The sequence below is a fragment of the Artibeus jamaicensis genome, unplaced genomic scaffold, assembly GCF_021234435.1.
Source record: "Artibeus jamaicensis isolate MK-2021 breed Jamaican fruit bat unplaced genomic scaffold, CSHL_Jam_final scaffold_916, whole genome shotgun sequence".
NCBI lineage: Eukaryota > Metazoa > Chordata > Mammalia > Chiroptera > Phyllostomidae > Artibeus > Artibeus jamaicensis.
In genome coordinates, this window is record NW_026522059.1 from 54,487,514 (window position 1) to 54,509,105 (window position 21,592).

The following is a 21,592-nucleotide window of genomic DNA, read 5'->3' on the forward strand; positions in this document are numbered from 1 at the left end:
CCTGGGGCTGCCATAACATATCTCTTAGAGGTGCCATAAAACTGAATGGCTTAAACAACAGAAACCGAAAGCCAGAATTCAAGTTCAGGATGTTGGTAGTTTTGGTTCTTTCCGAAAACCGTGAGAAAGAATCTCTTTCAGGCCTCTCGCCCAGCAGGCGATAGTAGCCTCAGGTATCTGTCAGCATAGTGTTCTCCATGAGCCTTCACACTTTCTTCCCCTCTGTGTCTGTCTCATGTGTACAATTTTCCCTCTTAATGAGGACACTGTCATTGGATTAGGGCCCTCAAAGACCTCGTGATAATCTTCAAAGATCCCATTTCTAAATAAGGTCACATTTATATGTCCTGGAAGTTAGGACTTCAACATTCTTTTGGGGGACTCAGTCTAAGCCATAAAAAAACTGAGATCACATGTGCTTTCTGGCTCACATTCTTGTAAGTGCTGACTTGATGGCTAGCAAAAAAGGAACTGGTGTCTTTGTTTCTTGGATGATGACTTGGTAGGCTGGGTATGGTAATGTGGTTTGACAAGGGAGCCTGCCTGATTTTTTCACGTGCATAGATACGAGTGCTGAGACAGCACTGAGAAGTGTCCCTGGAGCATTATGTGTATCTGAAGCTCTGGAATTATCAGGACAGCGGCTTTCACATGTTTAAGAATCTCTTGTATTATGGAAGAAAGATTTGAAGTTGTATTTACATTTAAAAAATTATAACATTTAATTCATCTGTTATATTTTAATATAGTAAAGTTTGTATTTATAATTTAGAAATAAACCAATATGCGGAGAGTGTTCAGACTTTTTTACTTATGGGGGTGCATAAATAAAAAAGATACGAGACAGCATAGATGTAAGCAGTGAGAGTAGATAAATATCTGGGAAAACATTTTTTTAAAGGTTGCAGGGGTTAATACAATAACTTGAATCATACTTTAGTCTATTTTATATCAAAATAGCATTCTTTTATAATTCATAAAGTAAATTAAATGGAATTTAATATATAGGTACATTTTATTTAGACTTCAGAGTCTTAAGTTTATGAAAATTTCTACAATAAAGGAAGAAATGGGGGAAAAATTAGCCACCTGCACCTAACTTGCATATTCTCATTTTTCAAATATCCTATGCATTGGCATAAAATGAAATTAAATTCTCTAGAGCTGCATATTATTCAGATAGGAGAATGTTGGTACAGAATGACTTTGATTTCTATGAGCATAGTTATATCAGAAAGGTTTTAAGCAAAGAAAACATCAGTAATAAATTTCCTTCCATTATATTGTGGTTTCAGGGACCCATAAGGAGAGAATCAATGGAGAATCTGATCTGATAAATTAGGGTAATTGTTGGAATTTACATCTGTTTTTTATTTAGGTCGTCGTAACATAAAAGTTTTAGCTGTTGGAGGATGTGTTTCTGGATTAATATTTTGGTTATCCAAAAACAATTCTTTGATAATTGACTTTTAAATTTTCTTCTAGGTCTTTCGCCCTTATGCGAAGTACTGGCTTAGTCCCTTGCTGCAGCTGGTTGTTTCTGAAAATAATGGAGGAGAAGGGATTCACTTTATGGTGGTTGAGATTGTGGCTACTATTCTTTCATGGACAGGATTAGCTACTCCTGTGGTAAGCACGGATACATCTTTTATGTAGTAATCTCTCACTTTTTTGCTGATATCTTAAATAGAGTGTATAATAAATAATTCAAGCTCCTCTTAAGCACTTAAAGTCATCATTCTTAGAATTAATTGTTATACTGTTGTGGTGCTATTATACTGGATGGCCTTATACTGCTTTAGTTCTCATTTGTCTGCTTTGATAATCCCTCAGACCTTTCATTTTTAAGCTATCAGATGTTGGTTGCTTTTACCTGCAAAGAATTTGAATGCTAGGAAATTGGTTTATTAAAATATGAGAAATAAATGTCAGTAGACTTCTGTTGTGATTGAAGTCCCTGAATTTTTCAGCGTTTATTTTGCCAGCCTCTCTAATCCCAGAGTATTGACTGTGCTCTGTAATGGCTGAGCTTGCTCCTCCGGTGACTGTGAGCTGCATGATGACACTGTTTCATATTGCAGCATGTGGCATTCGCCAGTATAGGTTCATGTGTGCTGGAGCTTTGCCCATTCACTTGAAAACATTAGCACTAATCAAGTATAAGAGTTTTCATGTAAGGATATCCTGGGAACAGTCCTTATTAAAAATAATAATGTACATAGAGTTTATACCTGCGTTTGTGTCTGGATGTGCCTCTCATTTCGAAGTAAACGATATGTAGGTTCCTTAGTCGTGATGTGATAAAAATAATTGTAGTCTGCTTACTAACATGAAAAAGTTAGGAGAATGTTTAGTTCAACTTAGGAACCAGTAGAAAAGATTAATTTAGATGTTAGGGGCTCAGCTGGGCTTGAAAGAGCCGAATTGCTTAGGTGGCAGAATAGCTGATTAAATCAAGATTGAGCCAAAATGAAAGTCACAGTGAGGCCTTTAATAAAAAAACTCATTGCAGTAGTATATGCAAGAGGTTAAAAACAGAGGAAGCCACGACTCTCTTGTTCCATTTTCCTCCCTGAAACAGCATACTAGTCGAGGGTCCACTATGGGGGTGATTTCTCTGTTCAGGGAGCCACTAATTAAAAACCCCAGCAGATTTGCAGGACCATGGAATTGGGAGGAGTGCCAGGGAAAAGGGATAAGAGCTGAACAGCACTGAGGACTGAGTCAGAGTAGGGAAGAGTGTCTTCAAGTTTTCTCTTCTCTCTCCTGAGGAGGTTTTAGCAGAGGCACCTGAAGAAGATAGAGACCTGGGAGGGATAGAGACCTGGCACATGTATGAAAGAGCATGACCAGACAGGGGGCCTGAGTATCTGACTGCAACTACCCTTTGAGACTGCAGTGTACTGGCTGTGTTCCAAGTCCATTGCATGTGTTGGGGGGTGGGGAGCAGGCAGCTTTACCCCTTGAGGCCCATCAAGAACAGCCTTTGTAATTGCCTGTGGTTGGACCTGAAAAATCACACACAGGTTTTTAACCAGGAGCCAGACTCCTCAGTAGCATGCCACATTTCTCTTATAAATGGACTTTTGTATTAAAAACTGCTTTTTCAGAATGGAATGCTACACATTAATATGGATTTTTTATACCATTTCAGGGGGTTCCTAAAGATGAAGTATTAGCAAACCGATTGCTTCATTTCCTGATGAAGCATGTTTTTCATCAAAAAAGAGCTGTGTTTAGTCACAACCTTGAAATTATAAAAACCCTTGTTGAATGCTGGAAGGATTGTTTATCCATTCCTTACAGGTATAAATTTACTAGATTTTGCAATATTGTTTAGAAATTTTAAAGATGTAGCATGTTGTAAATAATGATTACAATTGAATTTAATTACTTGAAATGATAGAAGGACTACTATAATTCGAAATAGAATCCATTTATGATGGTATAATATTGCTGTCATAAAATTACAACTTCCAAAGTTTGACACTAGAAGCACTCTGCTTTTTACTGTAATAGCCCAGGGGTGGACTGTAGAACTTTGATTCCTTTTGGCACTGCCTTAGGCAATATAAGACTTTCATGATACAAAAATGGGTATGGTCCAGAGCTGGAATAACCTGGATGTGAACAAAGAGGATATTAGTAAGAAGGGTATTAGATGTGGGAAAGGAAAAAGTATTTCTTAGCTTGAAAATTAGCTGTAGAAAATTTTGTCTTCTTTTTATTTCATTATATGATAATCTACACTTTTATGCTTATGTTTTAGCTTAATATTTGAAAAGTTTTCCAGGAAAGATCCTAATTCTAAAGACAATTCAGTAGGAATTCAATTATTAGGCATCGTGATGGCCAATAACTTCCCTCCCTATGACCCAAAATGTGGCATAGAGAGTACAAAGTAAGTATCATTTTTGCTTATATTTTTTTAAGTTAAAGTATACCTGGTCTAATTTTAATACGTTTAAGGGCAAACCCATTTTAAATATTTCTACCTTAATTTAAATGGTTGGGTTTAGAGGTCATTTGGGAGAAGCATGTTAATGGAGTGAATGAGGAAGGTAAGTTTTTAAAAAATTAGTGTAATTTTTCATGTACATTTTGGGAAATGAAAGGTGTTAAGTATTTTTTTCTCTTATTTTCTGAAGTGACATTTTTAGCATTTACCCCTGAAAGCAACACGAGCTCCCCGAGACCATGCATTATAAAATCATCACCCTGAAAGGGATGCCCAGACTCTGTCCATGTGTGGTTGCATCGACATTGCTCCCCTGCCATCAGGACCCCTCACAGGTCAGGGTGGAGGAACTTAAAGTCCATGTTAATATTGTGGTTACTCTCTAGATTTCAGCATCTCCCTTCTTTGCTTTGCCATTTCTTTGCAAGTGTCTCACTCTGCCCAGTTGGTCCTTTCCAATAGTCACCTGGTATCATACAAATATGTTGCTCAACACAGAGTCAGCAGGAAATAGCTTATTGTTAGACAAGTTATTTTTTGAGCTTTGATTTTCTCCAATGAGAACTCTACAGAGCCACTATGGGGCTGAAATTAAAAATCCCTCTGGCCACAAAATTTGAGGGCACTGCATTCATGGTTGCTTTATTTTTCATTATTTTATTGTCCCTCTCTGTCTTAGTCCATGGCTTTAAGAGGGAGTCATGACATAATAATCACAGGCAATAGCTTTTTCTTCACTATAGTTTATATGCTGGATGCTATGAAACCACAGTGAAGGTTTTTGGTGGGGGTTCCCCGTAAAACCAGCACAGTTATTGATACGTCTTCAAGTCCCTCAGGTCCTGCAGGCTTCTTGGTCTCACTTCGTGTGAGAGAAGGAAGCCTGGTTAACGCAATGTAGGCTATAGACAGTGCCCCCACAACATAGATAGCATAGATGTTGTAATGTCATGATGTCATGATGTCATGATGTCAATGATAGCACCGTGGTCGGTCAGTACAGGATGTAGTCAGTTCCTCCACCCTGCAAGTTCACTGGCAGGTTATTGTCTGCCTGAAAGTTCTGTTTTTCAGCCACTCTATTCTCCAAGCATCTCCAGGCGATTGAGCTAATAGAGTGAATCAGTGCCTGGGGAACCCGCAGGGCCTTCATTCTGCATCCTCCTCTTCAGCTGGAGTCACCTCCCCGCTACATACAGTGTTAGGTTTTGCTCTGACTAGGGCGCCTCCTGTGTGATTGAATGGACTGTAAAGTGCCTTCCTGATGTCATGATGTCAGAGCCTTAAATACGTCTTCATATATGTTCACAAAAATAATTCAGATCATGTTTTAGGTTTCATAATTTCTCAGTTTTTTCTAATTAATATAGTACAAGGAGTAAAATTGTTCCAACTTTATGTCAAAGAAGAGAATAGATTATTTTATGCATATTTATTTTCTATATTTGTTGCAGATACTTTCAAGCTTTGGTCAATAACATGTCTTTTGTAAAATATAAAGAGGTATATGCAGCAGCAGCAGAAGTTCTGGGGCTTATTCTTCAATATAGTACCATGAGAAAAGATGTGAGTATGTTGTACAATTTTGAGTAAATGCTTTTTCAATTTTAATTTGTCATGACATTTGATACTTATATCCTCCGTACTGTAAGAAACCGAAGTGGGCATTCAACATTTATTAATATTTTACTCTCTCTCCTACTGTATATAATTCTCATCTTTTTTTTTAAAGAGCACATATTTTTTTTGAAGACTTGGAAGTTGGTTAAATATTTAAAGATTGGTAATATATTCTTTATTCTAAAAGTCAGGATATGAGTATTTAACCAGCTTTCATTCCTCTGAATTTTGTCTGAGGGTATCCTTTTGGAGAAAATCACTAGGTAGGTACCCACTACTGTTAGGGTTGGTAAGCTATTAAAATCCCCTTGCTTCCAGTTTTTTACATAATACAGCCATTACATGGGAGAAAATGCTTCCTAGGGAACGTTTCTCAGTCTTTTTGTGCCCTGACCACCTCACTGAGTTGTGGAAAGTACCTTCTTGAATGTTTAAGCACAGTATACATTCAGCGTACTATAATTTTCAATAAAATTTAATTATTAAAGATATGCACATACACACACATATATATTAACTTGCATGGAAATTATGTTATAACTTACTGGAAAATAGTGTAGTGGAGTGATGCCTACTGCTTGCTACATGGCTCTTGTCACTCATTGTGATGTTTGTGCCAGGACTCTCTATTTCAGTCTGTCCACAATGACACATTCATCACTCCTCCTTGATTTTCTTTTGTCACTGGCTCCTTAATTTCCTTTTGACACTTCTTGACTCTCTTCCTACTTCCTGGGCAGTTTCTTCTCCCTTCCTTAGCTACGTGTTTCCCAGGCCATCTTCATAGCTGTGATTTTGGTCTGATCCCCTGCTGATCATACATCCTCGTGGCTTTAAAAACCTCTACATTCATGATTCCCAGATTTCTATTTCCAGTCCATTTTCTCTCCTGAAAGAAAAGGATGACAATGGAGTCTGGGTTCCATTCATTGTCAGTGAGGGAAAGTCAGGAAGTCCTGAAGGGTACCCAGGGTACCCCAAAATAGCATTTTGGACCCCCTGTCCATTTCACCAGTTAGTCATCTATTTGGATTTTAAGTGGAATTAAATTAAGCTAAAAGGAAATAGACCTCTTTGGAAAGATCAAATATATAATTTATTTAAGGATTTTTAGCTATTTTAGTAAAATAAGCAATTAAAAAAATTCAGAATAACCTTGTTATGACATGATTCTAATGTCCCCTAAATGTTTGGCATCAGTTTACGTAATTTTTTACTGTGGGTGGAACAAATTACAGCAGATCCCAGGCTCCATCTCTCTTAACTTAAATTTCAATGTAATTGGAGTGAGAAACACTCTTGTTTTACAGAGTTTTTTTAAAATGTATAAAATGGCATTGACTTTTCATGTAGAAATTTAGGGAAAGTGAAACACATAAAGAAGTTAAGAGTCACTCATATTCTAACCACTAAACTCTAGTCATCAGCGTGTGTGCCTGCATTCGTCTTCCACTGTTTTATCTCTGTTGGCTGGGCACATTGTTTTATAACTTCGGCAGATACACATGTTGGTCACTCATATATTAGGCACCTACTAGTTGGCTCCGGGCCCCTGTTATCAGCTAGAAACAGAACAGGTCAAGTGCCCCTCAGGGACCTGGCACTTGGTGAGGGGAGACAGGTCATTTACAAGCAAATCTTTTATAATAGGTAGAAATCTATGATCAAGAGAAAGCAGGGTGTAGGGAGTTAGTGATAGTTTAGATAGAGTTGCTTGAAAATTGTGGTTTATGTGAATATTCCAGCAGAGACATGAATACCTGTACCATAAAATGTGTTTTAATCAGCATTACACTAATTTTATTTCAGCTTCTTAAATGACTTTAGTTGGCCATGTTTCACTGTCAGAAAGAAGTACTAGTCTTTTTTTATCAATTTGGCATATGACATGAGCCAGACACCTCCAATGCTAGCAACACAAGCACATGTATCCACAGCCTGGTTTCTCCAAACTCATAGTTCCAGAGCCTCTGTGGTGCTCAGCGGTTAATGCGAACCTGTCATTGCTCCTGGGGCTTCCCATGGCTAATGATGTTGGAGATGATAGCACCAGACACTTAACTAGTCAAGGTAAACCTGTTCTCAGAAACTTCACATAAGTGTCCACCTTTGTATATTGGAAAAGAAACTTAATTTTTCAGATTCTGGAGGAGTCCATATGTGAACTGATTGTAAAACAGTTGAAGCAACATCAGAATACAATGGAGGACAAATTTATCGTGTGCTTGAACAAAGTTGTGAAGAACTTCCCTCCTTTTGCCGATAGGTACGATGCGGGTGGTAAACGTCTGGTGTCAGGTGGTGAGTGAGACTGCCCTCTCACTCACTGGCCATGTCCCCTGCTTAGGTTTATGAATACCGTGTTCTTCCTGCTGCCAAAATTTCATGGCATGATGAAGACTCTCTGTCTAGAAGTGGTGCTGTGTCGTTCAGAGGCAATAACAGATCTGTACTTACAGTTAAAGAGCAAGGACTTCATTCAAGTCATGAGACACAGGTGAGTGGGAGACCAGCCTCATGTTCTCAATGCAGCAGGCTCATAAAATGTTTATTTGTTCAGCCATTTCATGCAACTCAGAAAGAGCTTGTAGGTTTTCATGAATGTTAATTCTGTTAAATTTGTTAACTATGAATCTGAGAAGAAAAGGTAGCCTGGTCGTCCTGCTTCCTCTTACCTAGTACCTTGGGGAGGCAACATCTGAGGCATTGTCTAAGGCTGTTTTTAGATGTCAAATGCATCTGTTTTGCCAGGAAAGAGGCTTCCTTGTTGTTGTTGTTGTTGTTGAAATTATTCATTTACTTTCAAAATTGCAATCTCCAGTAAGTGTTAAAAGAGAATGCTATGACCATTCAAAATATTTTTACTTCTCTTTACTCTCTTCCAGTCTTGTCTGTATTCATATCTTTTACATATTGATAAATGTGTACTGTGCAAGTAAAAAAGAATGCATGTCACTGTGTTCTAATATCCTGCATTATACATTTGCTGAAAACCTATTGTGTGTAAAACACTTTAAGGAGGAAAAAATACACAAAATGAGGAAATAGGTGTGCACCTTCTCTGGGACCCAGACTGCACTTAACCCCACGTACAACATACCAAGTCTAACGTGAAATCATTTTGTTAAATCATGAAATTTTTTTATATTTAGCTTATTTTATTTGACATTTTCATCTTTAAAAAAAAGTAAACTTTTAAATTTTGAATAAATTTATATTTACAGAAAAGTTAAGAGATAGTACACATAGTTCCCTTTACCCAGTTTTCCATCTTACATGATTGTGGTACATTGGTAAAAACTAAGAAGGTAACGTGAGTACATTACTGTTAACCAAAGTGGATTTTATTTGGATTTCACCAGTTTTCCCAGGATCCAATTTAAAATTCTATGTTGAAATAATTTGTTTATTTTTAATAATCTAGTCCATGATCATTATTTTTAAGAATATGATTTTATATAAGTGTAGTATTAGCTATTATAATAACTTTTGAAATATAGAACAGTGCACAAAAAAGTTAACCTATCTGAAAGTATAATAATAAAAATTGATAAATTTGTATGTTTTTAAAATCTTATTATAGAGATGATGAAAGACAAAAAGTGTGTTTGGACATAATTTATAAGATGATGGCAAAATTGAAACCAGTAGAACTCCGAGAACTTATGAATCCTATTATAGAATTCATTTCTCATCCTTCTCCAGTGTGTAGGGAGCAAATGTATAATATTCTTATGTGGATTCATGACAATTACCGGTAAGTTCCACATTCACATTTTGTGTTATATTTCGTATGGGAAAATTTGGGTGCTTTTAGCTATCTGAAACAGATTATAATAAATAATAAAAACATTTCAACATATGATTAATAATGAAAACAAGTTTATTTTTGTATATTGGAATGTATCCTTAATCCTTATTTTAACTTGTATTATATATCTGTGGTAAATATTCAAATCTCAAAATTATTGAGTTAAAAGTATAATCTGTTTTTGCCCTGGCTGGTGCTGCTCAGTTGGTTGGAGCGTCATCCCATAACCAAAAGGTTGTGGGTTCAATTCCAGGTCAGGGGACATACCTAAGTTGCAGGTTCAGTCCACAGTTGGGTGCATAGGATTCCCCATCTGGGCGCATACAGGAGGCAACCAGTCAATGCTTCTGGCATCTCTTGTTTCTCTCCCTTTCTCTCTCTCTAGGAGTGATGTGCAAATGTCCTCCAGTGAGGATTTTTTTGAAAGCGTAATTTGTTTTCATATTTATTTCTTTAAGATCTGACAAGATTAAGGAAATGAACTCTGCGGGGATGCCTTTCCCTTCAGGACCACCATCACAGCACTTCCCTGGGACTTGGGCCACCTCCTGGCATTCCCAGGGAGCCCTCTGGAGCCCTGCTCCCACCACCTGCTCCTCCTCCCTCGTACTTGAGACAGGGGCAGTCACTTGACCGGGCTCACAGAGGCATCAAAGGGGAGGGTGTTGGGGTACATACACATGAGAATGGGTCCTACTGTTAATTTGAAATTTAAATTCCATGGGAAAAGCCAGATTTCTTTAATTCTAGATAGTGTTACTGGTTTGAACAAAAGCGATACAAGAAAGTATTGATGCTTTGTCATTTTGTTATTTTTCTCAGAGATCCAGGAAGTGAAGCAGATGATGACTCCCAGGAAATATTTAAGTTGGCAAAAGATGTGTTGATTCAGGGATTGACTGAGGAGAACCTCGGCCTTCAGTATGTGCTCCTCCTGGAATAATTGGGCCAGGACCAGTAAATTTGGGGGTATTTTCTCCTGGACTAGCATAGTGTAGTTTTTAGCCGTTTTAGAGATGTATTTGCAGTATGAGCATTTTCTCTGCCTCTTGCATTAATAATGTTAAATAAAAATGTATTTTTAATCATATTAGGCTTAAAAATCCTGACAAGTTCCTTTAATATCAAACTCTTATAAAAGTGATATGGATAAAGCTGTCTCTGCTAGTGCAGTGAATTAAAGCAGTAAAAAATGAAAAGAAAATCTAATGACAGTTACTATGTTTTTCATTTAATTCAAATAGTTGAGATCATACAATACATATTACTATTGAATGAACTGTTTGAAACCTTAAAAATAGGAGGAAACTGTAATGTTACTTATACATGAAAGTGTAATGGTTGTTCTCATCTGAAGTGCCTAAGTCAGATTAATGTTTACCAAATACTAATTACATAAGAAGGGGCATAAACTTTTCGTATGATTCTAAATATCACTTAATTTTCTGCTCTGCAATTTTAAATCCATAGAGCTTTTAAAAATTACATTTGGATTTCATAAGCATATATAAAGTATAATGCCTAAACTTGTTTAAAACTAGTTTAAATTTTGAATATTTTGGCACTGATTTTTGAAGTCATTAGTTTTAGCAAGGCAGCAAAGAATTATATGTAATTTATTAGGATGTTTTCTCAGTTTCAAAATAGTTAATATTATGTATAGGTATCATTAAAAATATCCCAGGTAATAAAGATGAGAATAAAATCACCCAATTTTTCACTGGTTAAATATACTAAAATTTTATAATATTTCCTTCCCTTAATGCATATTATTTATAACTCAGACTATACTGTTTATACTATTTTAAATGTGGTTTCCCTCTATGTTAAGTTTTATGTAAATGAAAAACTGTGCCTTCTGCACATAACACTGTATGTAGGGCATTTTTTTCATTTGCCAATATCTGAGCAATATGCTTTTTTCTTTCTATGCTTTTCAGATTAATTATTCGAAATTTCTGGAGCCATGAAACGCGGTTACCTTCAAATACCTTGGACCGGTTGTTGGCACTAAATTCCTTATATTCCCCTAAAATAGAAATGCACTTTTTAAGTTTAGCAACAGATTTTCTCCTTGAAATGACCAGCATGAGCCCAGATTATCTAAACCCTATGTTTGAACATCCTCTGTCAGAATGCAGATTTCAGGTGAAGTACTTGTCTCTGTAATAATAAATCTTGTAAGCTTTCCTTTGTTATCAACATTTTCTGTTATCATCATTTTTCAACTGTGTTAAATCAGCTTTCTATTTTCATTGAGATGTAATTGACATATAACGTACTAGTTTCAGGTGTATAACGTGACCATTTGGTATTTGTATATTACAAAATGATCACCACACTAATAAGCCTAGTTAACATCACAATACAGTTTTGTTTTCTTACAATGAAAACTTTTCAGATCTACTCTCTTAGCAACTTTCAGATATATGTTGCATTATTAACTGTAGTCACAATGTTGTACATTACGTTTCCGTGACTTACTGGAAATAAACATTGGAGGATTGTGCCTTTTGACCCCCTCGACCCATTTTGCCCATACCTCACCCCCACCTCTGACAGCCACCAGTATTTTCTTTATGTGTGAGTTCAAATTTTTTGTTTTGTTTTGCTATTGTTTATTTTAGGCTTCACATATAAGTGATCATACGGGTCTTTCTCTGACTTACTTTACTTAGCATAATGCCCTTAAGATTCATCTACGCTGTTGTAAATGGCAATATTTCCTTCTTTTTTTGTGGATGAATATTATATACATATATCACATTTTCTTTATTAGCGGACACTTAGGTTGCTTTCGTGTCTTTACAATTGTAAATAATGCTGCGGTGAACATGGGGGTGCGATATCGTTTTAACTTAGTGTTTTTATTTGTTTCAGAAAAATACCCAGAAGTAGTATATCTGAATAATATGGTAGTTTTATTTTTAATTTTTTGAGGAACTGCCACACTGTTTTCCATGGAGGCTGCACCAGTTTACGTTTCCACCAACTGAGCACAAAGGGTCCCCTGTTCTCCACATCCTTTCCAACACTTGTTTTGTGTCTTCCTGAAAATAGCCATTCTAACAATTGTGATATCTCATTGTGGTGTTAATTTGCATTTCCCTGATGATTAGTGATGTATTTTTTTTAATACTTGGAATACACATTCCTTTCTGAAACATTCACATTTGCTTTACCCACCTTTGCCCACACTCCCTTCACAGGGCTCATACTTCTCATTCTTTCAGCCTCCACTTAAATTTTCCTTTCTCCTTAATGCCTTTGCTGCCTTCCATCATCCCTCCTGTTCACTCCATACATGGTGAGTTTATCTTATCTCCTGGCAGCCTTAAGGACTGATATTTACACATTTACAAAAGAGTTCACTTGCTTTCTGCCTGAGCTCCTAGGCACAGTCTGACTCTGTTCTGTATGCACTTGTATTCCCAGTAGCTTTCTCAGTGCTAGGCATGTGGTGAGTATTCAGGAAGGAGTTGAGTCATTTAACTTGTTGCAGTTGTGATGCCATTGTTGAGTTCATTTAAGCCTTTTAATGCAGAATGTTAAGGAGTAGAAAAACGGTATTTCTCCTTCAGCACCAATTAGTTTTTCTAGTTTGTAAATAATTCTTATTAGAACTTTTAAATCTGAAAAGCTTTTTCACCTGCTTTCCACAAAGATATATGTAATTATAGTACAAACTTGCTAATAGTACTATTAGATTTTAAATAAAAATATTCCCATGTTGCTAAAGAAGGACGATTATTTTATTTGAAACTCTCTTACATGCAGGAATATACTATTGACTCTGACTGGCGCTTTCGAAGTACTGTTCTCACTCCAATGTTTGTTGAGACCCAGGCTTCCCCGAGTACTCTCCAGACTTGGACCCAGGAAGGATCCCCTTCTGCTCAAGGGGCTGTGACTAGGCAGATACGGGCCACCCAGCAGCAGTATGATTTCACACCAACACAGAACACAGGTAACCATCAGTCTGAATGCCTACCTTTTGTGTGCCAGGCTTATTACCTGTGGAGGCAGCCTCTGCTGCAAGAACTTAACCACATTTAAGATAAGAAAAATAATAATAGGAAAAAAGGATAAGAACCACAAAAAAGGTTATGTCAGTCAAGGAGAAAAGGACTGAAACCCCTAGAACAGTCAAATTCTTAGAGATAAAAACTAGAAGGGTAGTTTCTAGGGTCTGGGGAAGGGGACAATGGGGAGTAACTATTTAATGGGTATGACATTTCAGTTTAAGAAGATGAAGAAGTTCTGGAGGTAATGGTGATAGTGGATAGTAGTGATGGTTGCCCAACTATGTGAATGTACTTGATGCCATAGAACTTTACATTTTAAAAATGGTTAAAATAGTCAATATGATGTTATGTATATTTTACCATATTTTTTTTTAAAAGAGAAAAGGATTATTTTTCTGGAAAAAAAGTTTTTCCAGACTGGAAAAACTATTTCCAGTTTTTTCCTGTAAACAAAAAGTTTTGTTAGAAAAGAAAAATTTAATACATTATGGAAAATAAAATTTTAATACATTATGTTCTATTTCAGTTTTGTCCAGAAAAATCTATTTAGTACATCAAATTCAAAATCTTATATCCCAGAAGCAAAGTACAGCTAAACCAAATTTATTTACTGTTTATAGTATATTGTACTTTTTCAAATTCTTCAACTATTTCATTTGATTAGCACAGTACACATTGTAGAGTAAAATATCTGAATTATTTTATAGAAACACTCCAACATGTTTCCTTTGTACAATTTTTTTCACATTCTCTTGGATCTAGAAGTAGGGCTAATTTGAATAATACAACGAAAGTTTTATGACACTGATATTAGAAATCAAGGATCCTAGTAGATACAAAATATTATTCCTGTAATTATCACAGTAGCTTGAAGGAATAGGTGATATATTTTCTGCTTTACAAATGGGGACACACCTGAGCTGCCTTGGGTTGTCTACTGTTGACCTCATGGAGGTTCCACCCAGTGTCCTGCTGTGACATGACCGCCTCCCTGGAGGAGCTGTCCGCAGTCCCTGTCACAGGTGCGCCCTGGGGCAGATGAAGCCCCCTTCTCTCACACAGTGCCATGGCAGTAGGTGCTGCCCTGGCGCAGGGGCATTGGGGCAGGTGTGGCAGGGCTGTATGGTGCTGCCATGCTGTGACATCTCTGGTTGTGCCTATTTGCAGATGGAAGAAACTCCTTTAATTGGCTGACTGGGAGCAGTATTGACCCACTGGTAGATTATATGGTCTCTCCATCATCTGATTCCTTGTCTTCCTCCTTACTGTTTGCTCGCAAGAAGGGTGAAAAATCACCAAGAACACCCTTGAAGTCAGTGGGACCTGATTTTGGGAAAAAAAGGCTGAGCCTTCCAGGGGACAAGGTGGATGACAAAACAAAAGGTAAAGTAAGCTTGCTGCAATGTGCAGTTGCTGAAATCAGTGGAGAGGCTTAGATAAGGAAAACACATTTCTGATTGTATTCACATATACTTATAGCCTGTAATTAAATTTAATTTGGTAAATGTCTGGGCATGTTAAAATTATAGTTTTATGTGTTTCAGGAAAGCTATTGGTAAATTGAACTCAATCCATTTATTTAGTGACTTTTCAGAACAGTAGGGGTGGGTAAGGCAATAGGTAGGTGTTCATGGGATGAAGCAGAATTAGTAAACTAAGTCTCAAGGAGAGGGTTTAAATCCAGGTAGCAAATAGATACATTTTCCAGATGGAGCCTCAGGAAAGACCTGCAGGAAGAGATTGCCTTTGAGACTAGTATTGGGGGATTCACGTAGGGGAAGGGAAAGGATGAACAAGGACAGAGATGGAGGAGTATAGAACGAGTGAACATTTATTAAGAGCCCACTCTAGCAGTGCATTGTAGCAGTCCAATTAAATGATGCTTCAGAACACACCAGGAGTAAAAGTAAAGAGTGTTGAGAAAACAGCCTGGAGAGTGTGGGGTGTGGCTTTAGAATGAACCACTGCTTTAGGTCAGGAACTGAGCAGTGACAGGCCCAAGGTCTCTGAATGACCTTTTGGGGAGGTTTGTGTGGAACAACATGGAAAATCTGAGGAGGGCAGACAGGTGGAGGTCAAAGCAACTACTGGTTATGGGAGGAAGGTGGGGTGGGAAAGACAGGTGAGCCCATGGGCGATGGCAGGAGGACTGAGTGGAAAGGGCTGGCAGAGCTTCCAGACGCAGCACTGAGAGGGCTGGGGTGGGGGTCAGTTTGGGAGTTAGTAGTGCCTTATGAGAATCGTAGCTCTGGGAGTGCGTGAAAACCCAGAGGAAGAAAAGTATGAAGAAACAGTTCTAAGACAGAAACCTGGGGAAATGCCAACATGTGGATTTAAATAGATATAACTAAAATTAAGAGTGACAGTAAACTCCTTTTTATTTAATTGTAGGAACTAAAAATTTCACATACAAATACTTTTCTTATTCCCATCTATTCTTTTTCCCAATTTCATGCTGCATATCTGTGGCCATACACAATTCTCTAAATTTATTATAGAAAGATAAATCTACCCTATCCTTCTTTTTGTTCATAACCGTGAGTTTGACAGAGGGCTGATGAATCCGCTCCTTTTCTTTTTTTCTCCACACTTGACTACTTCCTACCAGTCTTTTTTATTTACAGTCTTCTTCCTTTTCTGTTTTTCCATCAAACTAGTATATGATCCACATGGTTGTCTGACCTCCCTATAACTTTGATTATAAAAGCCCCAGAGTTAAAAATGAAGTCCCAAAGTAACTGTCACCTTTTCATTTTTTATAAATTGTCTCTCTGACCCTTTACATCTGCTTATATCAAACCTGTGTGCAGCTTTCTGTAGAATTGCTAAAGATGTGTGTGCTTTTGCAGCAGTCCAGTTGACTCAGGGTGACTGTGAGTGACCAACTCTGGGCTGGTTAGTTTCTTCATTGAATGGGGAATGAAGCTCAGAAAGAAATGAAATTGATAAGAATGGCAGGAGTTACTGTACAGAATGCAAATTGTTAGAGTGAAAAAAATGTCACTGATGATGTAAGTAGAATTGCAGGACCATGTATAGGAAGATAAGAGGTGAGACCTAAGTTTTAAACCATTTGCCATAAAAGTTTTATATGTGGTTCATAGCAGCACAATTTACAATAGCCAAGTGCTAGAAGCAACCTAGGTGCCCATCAGCAAATGAATGAATCAAAAAAATATGGTACATTTACACAATGGAATTCTATGTAGCAGAAATAAAGAAGGAGCTTATACCCTTTGCAACAGCATGGATGGAACTGGAGAGCATTATGCTAAGTGAAATCAGCCAAGACTGTGAAGGACAAATACCATATGATTTCACCTTTAACTGGAACGTAATCAACAAAAGAAAACAAACAAAATATAACCAGAGTCACTGCAATTAAGAACAACCTAACAATAGCTAGAGGGGAGGAGGGAGGGGACAGTGGGGAGAAAGGTTTTCAGGAACTACTATAAAGGACGCATGGAAAAAACCAAGGGGAAGGTTGGAAGCAAGGGAGGAAGGTGGGTTTGGAGGGGGTTGGGGAGTGGGAAGAAAATACAGACAACTGTAATTGAACAACAATAAAATAAATTTTTAAAAAGTGAAAAAAAGTTTTATATGTGGATTTCAGAAAACTCAGTCATAGAACTGACTAGGTAAAATAAATACTAAGAGTAATTTGAATAGTATACTTGAATCTCCTCATGTAGCTTTGTAGATTTAAAATATTTCACTTCTTGTCTTCGTTAGGGTACATGTATTTTCTTGCCCAAAGAAGAACATTTGGAGGTTTATAATACACAGTTAATTCCTACTATATTACTAATTACTGTCATTGAAAGAGAATACTGTTTAAAAACTTGAAATTGTAATGTAATTAAAATAACACTTTTCTATCATTTAATTTTTTATTTCCCTTAGTTATTTGTATCAGAGTAATTCATGCGTGTAGTTCAAAGAGTCAAATACTTTTCCAAACCTTGTTAGAAGAAATGAAAGATGCAACCAATTATACCATTTTAGCCAAGTTTTTGGTGTTTACTTCCATCTCGCCAAACAGTCAGTCTTTTTATATTTTTACCTTCATTTTCTTTCAGTATCATTTGGCTTCACATCACAAACATTAAGGATTTGGCTCCCTCTTGCCCTGCAGCCCCATCTCTCTCTCTCTCTCTCTCTCTCTCTCTCTCTCTCACTCTCTCTCTCTCACACACACACACACACACACACGATGAATTCTTTCTATGCCTTCATCTTCTGATATAATTACGTCTTAGTCTTCATTTCATCAGTATTTAGTTTCCTTTCATTTTGACTACATAAATAGTATTTGTGGTTGAACCATGAGTGAGTCGATGATTATTTTTTCTTTTTAATACAATAATTTTTTCTTGGCATTAATAATATTTTGGTTTAGATGCTTAGATTTCTACATATTTATCAAAAATTTCCTCTGAGTTGTTTAGTTTTATTGTATCCCAACATATATACATTTTTCGTGTTCTTAAAGAAATCTCACCCTGGCTGGTGTAGTTCAGTGGATTGAGCGTGGGCTGGGAACCAAGGAGTCACAGGTTCAATTCCCAGTCAGGGCACATGCCAAGGTTGCAGGCTAGGTCCCCAGGAGGGTAGGGTCCACATGAGCAGTAACCACACATTGATGTTTCTCTCTCACTCGCTCTCTCTTTCTCCCTCCTTTCCACTCTAAAAATAAATAAATAAAATCCTTAAAAAGAAATCTCTCCTGGAGCCTCCGAGCTGCCTCATTCCAGGGTGCTTACTTTTGGTGTCTCCTTGGCTGTCACCTGCATCCTGCTCTGTCCACCTTTCCTGATTCTTCTTCCATTAGTTTAGTTCCTTCTTTTGGGGGGAAAACCTCCTCAGTTAGCTTCCTGAGAAAGGGATCAGAAGTAGTAAGTATCTTTGATGCCATACATTGCTTTTAGTGGTACACACACCTAATGGGTAGTTTAGCTACAGAATTCCAGATGTGAACTCACAGAAGTTCCCTAGTTCACAGCATTGTGACTGAGAAACCTGATGTCATTCTTTTTATTGATCCTTTGTAAGAACTGAATCTTTTCTCTATGGATACTCTTACGATCTCTTTTAAACCAGCTTTAGGAAATTTCACAAAAGTATTCTTTGGTTCAGGCCTATTTTAGTCCATTTTTCAGGGCTCTTTCAGACTGCTAATTCATATGTTTCAGTTCTGGATTGTTCTTGGGTGATTGTGTTGATGATTTCCTTATCTCAGTTTTCTCTTTTTGGAATCCTGTTGCTTGGATATCATATCTTCTGGATTATCCTTCTAATTTTATTGTTGTTCTTTTGTCCATTTTGCTATATATTCTGAGAAATCTCTTCAACCTTATTTTCTAACCCTTCCTTTTATATTATGATATCATATTTTAAATTTCTGTAAGTTTTTCTTATTCTCTGAACATTCCTTCAGTCCTTGATCCATGGTGGTCGCAGTATCTACTCATCTTTCTGATAAATATCATGTTTTAAATTTTTTTCTGCATAGTCTGATTTCAGTAATGGCTCATTTGCTATTGTTTATTTTGGTTTCTGTCTTTCATATATGAAGTTTTCCTCATAATAATTGATGATTTTTGGCTTTTCGTGTGTGTTCCCAGGTAGGACACTAAAAAAGTGTTTGGAATACCTTGCAAATTGGTAGTGCATACTAACTGGTCTTCACCGAGCAGAGGTCAGACTGCACCAGGACATTGAAATTCATGTCACTGTCCCCGTCTGCTCTTCTGTGCTGGCTGATTGTCTAGTGGCAAAATCTCTAATTTCTGGCCTGCAGGATAAAGGCCTGGGTGCAGAAGTCTGGAGACCAAGTGGGAGGAGGAAGCTGCAGATTCCAAATGTCTTCATGGTCACTGTATCTTCTCTGCCTCCAACCCTGCTGACTTTTGTCATTTCCAGACCCTGTGTCCATTACCCCGCTCTATACCCACAGCATGGGGACTGAGCTTTCAGTCCACATCTCATGCTTCAGCCTCACTTTTCTCACCTTCTCTGGAGGTGCTGTTGCTGCCAGTCTCTGAGCCTTTCAAGTCTTCTCCACTGTCGCTGTTCTGGCACATTCTCTCTACCTCAGCACTAGGAGTGGATTGAGCTAGTTTTAGCTTTCTGTTCTCTATCTTCCAAAACTGATCAGTTATCTGCACTGCATAGGCTTATGTCATTTAAAAGAAACGAAGAAGTCTTGGCTGCTGTGGCTCAGTTGTTTGAGTGCTGGCCTGTGAACCAAAGGGTCGCCAGTTTGATTCCCAGTCAGGGCACATGCCTGGGTTGCAGGCCACATCCCCAAGGGGGGCGTGTGAGAAACAACCACACATTGATGTTTCTCTCCTTCTCTTTCTCCTTCCCTTCCCCTCTCTAAAAATAAGAAAAAATAAAGCTTAAGAAAAAGAAACAGAAAAACAAAATATAAGTAAAAAATGGAGGTAAGCAAACAATCTCATTTGTGTTTTAGGGGATTCTGGGAATGAGGTAGAGTCAACTGTAAATGTTAAATTGGTCAACTGTAACAACCTGCTTTTTATTCTTCAGGTACAGACAATCGGGCAGAAATATTAAGATTACGCAGACGATTTTTAAAGGACCGGGAAAAGCTCAGTTTGATTTATGCAAAAAAAAATGTTGCTGAACAAAAACGAGAGAAGGTTTGTATGTTTCTCAAGAATTTGATTGGTTTGGAATATCTATTTCATACTCATACACTAAGGAAACAAGCTTTCTGCCAGATATTGGTTCCAATATTGCTCTACAAACCAAAATCACTAAAGCAGCACTATCTGACCTGAAGGTATTTATGAGCCGTAGTCTCCTTTGACTAATGTAGATATAAGGGGCATTCAAGACTCACCGATAAGTTGGCGTTGGTGGTATAGTGGTGAGCATAGCTGCCTTCCAAGACTCACTGATAAGGTTTGGGAAATTGGAATGAAACATGAGTGGGTCATCCCCTGAATCTGGTGCTTCCTGGCTAATAGGCACTGTCAGGACCCCATCTCTGCCCCTTCTTTCAGCTTAGAGAACAAACAGCTTAGATTTGTTCTCTCTAAACAGACTGACTTTCTCTGTGTGGTGGAATCGTGACCACCCATTACTCCTGAATTTTATGTATTGTAACTGTAGCTGCTGGGAAGGGATTGCCCTACTCTCTGCCTCAAGGGCAGAGTCTTGACCCACTACTCTCCGTGGAGGTACCTGGTTGGAGGGAACTGTTGTCCCAGAGGAAGGGGTGGGCACGGCTCAGCAGAAAGACCTGAGCTATCTGCTGAAAGCAGTGATTCGAGGCACAATTGTGGCATGAATTAACAGTTGAACATTTTTCAGAATGTGCAAATAGTGAAATAATTTGTTTGCCATAGTTTCAGTCTTACTTATAAATCAGTAATTATGGTAAAAATTTTTAAGAAAAAAAGACTATATTCTAAGTAAAAGAAAAAAACCGTCTTTATTGTAATTCAGTTTAAATCCTTAACCAATTAATCAACTTTCAAATCTGAGTATAAAGTGGTTGAATGGTTCTACTGTATCTTCTGTATCCACTCTATTTTTCTTCTTGCTCTTGTCTCTATAACTGCAACTATTCTTTTGAGGATTAGGGTCCAAAATCACTATCCCAAGCTTATCTTACTGGCCCCATCACACCTGGAGGGCTCCTAATTAAACCTGACTAGGCATGCCTGAAGGAAATAACAGTATCTAGGCAGCAGAAGGAAGAGATAAAACCAGGATGGTTAGTTAGAAATGGCAGTTATGTTGACCTGATCCAAAAGCCTCCTTAGTAATTAAGGAATGTGGAATAGCCTGGTCTATGGAGCCACACGTTTCCTCTGACATTGGCATTCTGATTTGAAGTGGCTGGTCACTTGTCAAGAACAACATGGAAAACAATTATCAGAAGGCCATGCACTTGTGGTCGTTTGTTGGAGCATTGTTCTCGGTGACTGGAACTATTCAGTGCAAGTGGTAAAGAAGTGGGTGTAATATGTGCAATGTTGGATGTTAACCAGTTAACCAAGTAATGAGCGTGTGTGGAGGAAGAAGTAGTGAAGTGGGCCTTTTCCAAAAGATTGTATTGGAGATAGGAACCAAATGGTAAATGAAAAGCTGTAGAAAGACATTTTGGCAAAGAGATGAGCAGTTACCCACAGCCCTGCATGG

The 21,592-nt window shown here is 37.6% G+C and overlaps 1 protein-coding gene across 3 annotated transcripts in view; it reads left to right on the top strand.

The window, feature by feature from the left end:
• The window catches only part of PRKDC (protein kinase, DNA-activated, catalytic subunit), a 220,451-nt gene that overhangs the window by 128,876 nt on the left and 69,983 nt on the right, over window positions 1-21,592 (top strand). For all 3 annotated transcript variants that reach the window (XM_053660916.1, XM_053660917.1, XM_053660918.1), the window contains exons 49-60: window positions 1,486-1,629; window positions 3,155-3,306; window positions 3,770-3,901; window positions 5,413-5,524; window positions 7,720-7,844; window positions 7,926-8,075; window positions 9,162-9,335; window positions 10,212-10,310; window positions 11,330-11,537; window positions 13,167-13,356; window positions 14,582-14,797; window positions 19,970-20,082. In XM_053660916.1, coding sequence (XP_053516891.1) covers window positions 1,486-1,629; window positions 3,155-3,306; window positions 3,770-3,901; window positions 5,413-5,524; window positions 7,720-7,844; window positions 7,926-8,075; window positions 9,162-9,335; window positions 10,212-10,310; window positions 11,330-11,537; window positions 13,167-13,356; window positions 14,582-14,797; window positions 19,970-20,082 — 1,815 coding nt within the window. The remainder of the gene's footprint in view (window positions 1-1,485; window positions 1,630-3,154; window positions 3,307-3,769; window positions 3,902-5,412; window positions 5,525-7,719; window positions 7,845-7,925; window positions 8,076-9,161; window positions 9,336-10,211; window positions 10,311-11,329; window positions 11,538-13,166; window positions 13,357-14,581; window positions 14,798-19,969; window positions 20,083-21,592) is intronic.